General features: G+C 56.3%; 1 protein-coding gene across 1 annotated transcript in view; it reads right to left on the reverse strand.

Annotated features, from left to right (window-relative positions):
* MOGAT3 (monoacylglycerol O-acyltransferase 3) overlaps positions 1-3693 on the reverse strand; it is a 6206-nt gene extending 2513 nt beyond the window's left edge. The window contains exons 1-5 of the mRNA XM_011960031.1: positions 3423-3693; positions 3085-3192; positions 2911-2981; positions 1367-1571; positions 944-1118 (exon numbers count right to left, since the gene is read on the reverse strand). Coding sequence (XP_011815421.1) covers positions 944-1118; positions 1367-1571; positions 2911-2981; positions 3085-3192; positions 3423-3531 — 668 coding nt within the window. The 5' untranslated portion in view covers positions 3532-3693. The remainder of the gene's footprint in view (positions 1-943; positions 1119-1366; positions 1572-2910; positions 2982-3084; positions 3193-3422) is intronic.
* Between the last annotated feature and the right edge of the window lie 1073 nt (positions 3694-4766).

Raw genomic sequence — 4766 nt, forward strand, 5'->3', positions numbered from 1 at the left:
CCTCCTTGGCTTAAGTCATCTTTCCACCTCAGCCTCCCGAGTAGCTGAAACTTCAGGCGTGCACACCTGGCTAATTTTTTTTTTTTTTTTTTTTTTAGAGAATGAGGTCTCCCTACATTGCCCAGGCTGGTCTTGAACTCCTGGCTTCAAGAGATCTTCCTGCCTTGGCCTCCCAAAGCACTGGGACTGCAGGTGTGAACCACCACACCTAGCCAGGACTCACTCTTCTTGAATTGTGTAGTGGGCCTTCTCATAGTCATTTTCTCTTTCAGTCTTTGCAATAACAACATTGTGGCAAGGTAGGTATCAGCCCTCTTCACAAGTAAAGAAACAAGTCTGGCCGGGCATGGTGGCTCACGCCTATAAACCCAGCACTTTGGGAGGCTGAGGTGGGTGGATCACTTGGGGTCAGGAGTTCGGGACCAGCCTGGCCAAAATGGTGAAACCTCATCTCTACTAAAAATATAAAAATTAGCTCGGTGTGGTGGTGGGCGCCTGTAGTCCCAGCTACTCTGGAGGCTGAGGCAGGAGAATCACTTGAACCCGGGAGGTGGAGGTTGCAGTGAGCCGAGACCACGCCATTGCACTCCAGCCTGGGCGACAGAGCCAGACTCCCTCTCAACAACAATAACAAAAAAAGAAACAAGCACAAGGTTTTGCTTTTGAGATGGGGTCACAGAGGGAAGACAGGGCTTCTGAGCCAGGGGGCCCTGCTATTTGCATTATGGTTTTGTCTCCACGGAGGTGGAAGGGAGGCTGGGGTAAGCAGACCCCATATTTGGCATCGAGTCATGCCCTGGAGAGCCCACGTGGGCCTCGGTGCAGGGCACGGCGCTGGTCTCTGGGCACCCAGATGTCCCCTGCAGGGACCTAGATGTCTGGGGACTGAGAGAGGGCATAAACCAGCAGAGAACTGACGGGTGGGGCCTGCCCGCGCACTCACCCGTGTCTCAGCGCCAGGCGCACGAAGCCTTTGCGCTTCCGGAGCATGAGGCAGTGCTCCCCGGGGACTGAATACAGGGCCTCGTGCGCACCCCCTACCATGATGACCACTGCCTGCCCGAGCTGGGGCTGGGACAGGATGAAGTCCAGGCTCTGGCGGCTTACGGGACAGAGTCCTGTGGGCAGGAGGAGGTGGAAAGTAGTCCTCATCTGCCTCCACGGCACCCCGGCCCTCACCCAGCCTTTAGTTTAAAGCCCCCTATTCCCATCTCCAAGGCAGGGAACCTACCCAGATTCTCACTGCAAGTCTGGCCAATGCTCAGGCTGGCCCCTGTCCTGCGTGGGGAACTTATTATGGTGGGGGGGGGTTCCAGAGGGGCTGGGGAACATCTGGTTAGGAGTCGCCTCCTCCCATTTGGCTCACCAAAAGACATGATGTAGTCGCGATAGACCGGGAGGTAGAAGAGGCCAGCCAGCACGGCCAACCAGGGCCAGAGCCCTGGGAAGAGCTGGGAGAAGCCATTGCTCTCGGTGGAGAAATTACAGAGGAAGCCTGTACACATGATCCCATGAGGGTGGGCGCCTAGCACGTAGTTCTGATCCGGGGGCAGCTCTGCCGTTTTCACCAGCTTCGGGGTGTTGAGCAGGATGAAGGGAGGATGGAAGGCAAGACACCGGTTGAAGAGAGGGGCCCTCCACCCCAACAGAGTTCCAAGTTAAAGTTTCCTCGGATAGGGTCAAGGGCCCAGGTTTTTTGCTTTTGTTTTTTTTTTTTTTTTTTGAGACGGAGTCTCACTCTGTAGCCTAGGTTGGGGTGCAGTGGCGCAATTTCGGCTCACTGCAACCTCCGCCTCTGGGTCCCGGTTCAAGCTATTCTCCTGCCTCAGCCTCCTGAGTAGCTGCGATTGCAGGCACGTGACACCATGCCCAGCTAATTTTTGTATTTTTAGTAGAGACGCGGTTTCACCATGTTGGCCAGGTTGGTCTTGAACTCCTGACCTTGTGATCTGCCCACCTTGGCCTCCCAAAGTGCTGGGATTATAAGCTTGAGCCACCGCACCCAGCCTCTTTTTATTTTTATTTTTATTTTTTTAGAGACAGGGTCTCACTCTGTTGCTCAGGCTGGAATACAGTGGTGCAGTCATGGCTCACTGCAGCCTCTAACTCCTGGGCTCAAGCGATCCTCCCACCTCAGCCTCCCAAAGTGCTGGGATTATAGGTATGAGCCATGGTGCCCCACCAAGGGCCCACTCTTGAACATTATCCACTCCCAGGCGCGGTGGCTCATGGCTGTAATCCCAGCACTTTGGGAGGCCGAGGCAGCTGGATCACTTGAGGCCAGGAGTTTGAGACCAGCCTGGCCAACATGTTGAAACCCTGTCTCTACTAAAACTACAAAAATTAGCCAGGCATGGTGGCGGGCGCCTATAATCCCAGCTACTAGGGAGGCTGAGGCACGAGAATAGCTTGAACCCAGGAGGTGGAGGTTGGAATGAGCTGAGATTGCACCACTACCCTCCAGCCTCGGCGACAGAAGGAGACTCGGTCTTAAAACACGGCTGGGCGGCCAAGGCAGGCGGATCACGAGGTCAGGAGATCGAGACCATCCTGGCTACCATGGTGAAACCCCGTCTCTACTAAAAATGCAAAAAAATTAGCCGGGCATGGTGGCGGGCACCTGTAGTCCCAGCTACTCGGGAGGCTGAGGCAGGAGGATGGCATGAACCCGGGAGGCGGAGCTTGCAGTGAGTCGAGATCATGCCACTGGACTCCAGCCTGGGTGACAGAGCGAGACTCCCTCTCAAAAACAAAACAAAACAAACAAACAAACAAAAAACCACCATCCATTCCCTGTCCCCTGCCTGAGCTTAGGCAGTGGGGAGCTCAGGCCCCAGCACAGGGAAGGGCTCCTAGGTGTGGGAGATGGGGAGAGGGAGAAAGCAGTGTTTCTTCAGGGTGACCCATCACCTTGACAGGATAATAATCCCTTAGCTGTCTCCAAATTGCCTGGTTCCTTATCCACTCCAAATGCCTTCCACCTGCAGACAATGAAATACTGGTGGAAGAACCCCTGGAGCCACCTCCCCTTCCCCCCCATGTCCCCACCATCTCTGGCTACCTGGGCACCCGTCCGGAGCTCACCTTGGTTGGGTGTGTCCCAGTCCACGTAGAGCCACACCAAGTAAACAACAGAGAAGGTCCAGAGTGATGTGAAGAGGAGGACGAAGACAAGAAGGGAGAAGAAAGGGCCTGGGTGAAGGGTGAGGAAGAAAAGAGTTCACTTCTGAAACTCCATCATTCTCTCCAGCTGCTCCCTTCCCTTCCTCCCCTTCAGAACAACCAGCTATCTCCTCTGGCCCTCTCCCAGACCAGTCACCTGGTCATTGTCCTTAGGCATGCAAGCCAGAAGCCCAGCCACTCTCCCTCCAAGGCCTACTCCCCTGGCAGACCCCAGGCACCCGTGCCTCCCCTGCTCTCACCCATGAAGAGGAAAGTGAGCACATATTGGTAGGCTCCCACTGCTTCTAGATGCTGCTTCTGTAAGGTTTTGGAGGTGGTGGGGGGCGACGGGGCTGTGGCAACTCCCATTGCAGAAGCTCCCCTCTTCCAGCAGGACCCCAGAACCCGGAGGACAAATGATGAAGGCTCGGATGTGGACCTGGGCAGACTTTCTCCGTACAGTAGCCCAACCTTGGGGGCCTGGCTAAGTCGCAAATCACCTCCCGGAGTAGCGTGTGTCCCCAGGTATGTGAGTGGGGAGATGTTTGGATTCAGAGCCCCAGATGTCTCCGGGTTTTTTTCTCAGCCTGATCTTTGAACTTCCTGTCAGTCACCAGCCTGGGCTGGCTGCTGGGTGGGGCTGGGAGGTGTAAAGGGTGTGCAAGGGAGAGGTGACACCTGAGTGTCCCAGGAATTGATGTTGGAGTGGACAAGAGTGATCTGGCTAGCCCACCCATTGGGTCCCAGGCACTGGCAGGGGCCAGGAGCCCTGCTGAGACTATTTGACCTCTAGTTGGGGGGCAGGGCCTGGTCCACATCTCCAGGAATTTCAAGGTCACCACCCTTGCCTGGACCTCCCCTGCTGTGCAAATACACACACATAGGCTGCAGGTCTGTTTCCCACCTTTAATTTTTTTCTTTTTTCTTCTTCTTCTTTTTTTTTTTTCTTTTTTTGAGATGGAGTCTCACTCTGTCACCCAGGCTGGAGTGCCGTGGCATGATCTCGGCTCACTGCAACCTCCGTCTCCTGGGTTCAAACGATTCTCCTGCCTCAGCCTCCCGAGTAGCTGGGATTAGAGGTGCCCCACCACGTCTGGCTATTTTTTTTGTTGTTGTTTTGTATTTTTAATAGAGACGGGGTTTCACCATGATGGCCAGGCAGGTCTCGTCTGACCTCAAGTGATCCACCCGCCTCGGCCTCCGAAAGTGCTGGGATTACAGGGGTGAGCCACCGCGCCCCGCGGCCAGTCTTTAATTTCACTCCCCCACCCGCAGTCACCCAGGGTACAGGCAGGCCAGGCGGTGGGGCGCGCCTAGGTGAGGACCAGGTGCCTGTCGGCGGGGACACCATAGCGCGCCTTGTGCGCCTCCAAGAGCTGCGTAAGTCGCTCCACTTAGCGTGCTTGCAGCGAGTCCACCAGGGCCGGGCTGGGCTGGGGGCTCTGCTGCACCGGAATCGCCGTCCTCACAGCGGGCGGGACCGGAGGCGATCGGGGCTGGGATCCCCGGTCCGCCCCCTGCCCTCCCTTCCTCCTTCTCTCCCTTCCGCCCGCGGGGATCGGCGGGGACAGAGTTCAGGGCTGGCGCGGTGGCCAAAGGCCAGT

This window comes from Colobus angolensis, unplaced genomic scaffold (genome assembly GCF_000951035.1).
Source record: "Colobus angolensis palliatus isolate OR3802 unplaced genomic scaffold, Cang.pa_1.0 Scaffold500, whole genome shotgun sequence".
Taxonomy (NCBI): Eukaryota; Metazoa; Chordata; class Mammalia; order Primates; family Cercopithecidae; genus Colobus; species Colobus angolensis.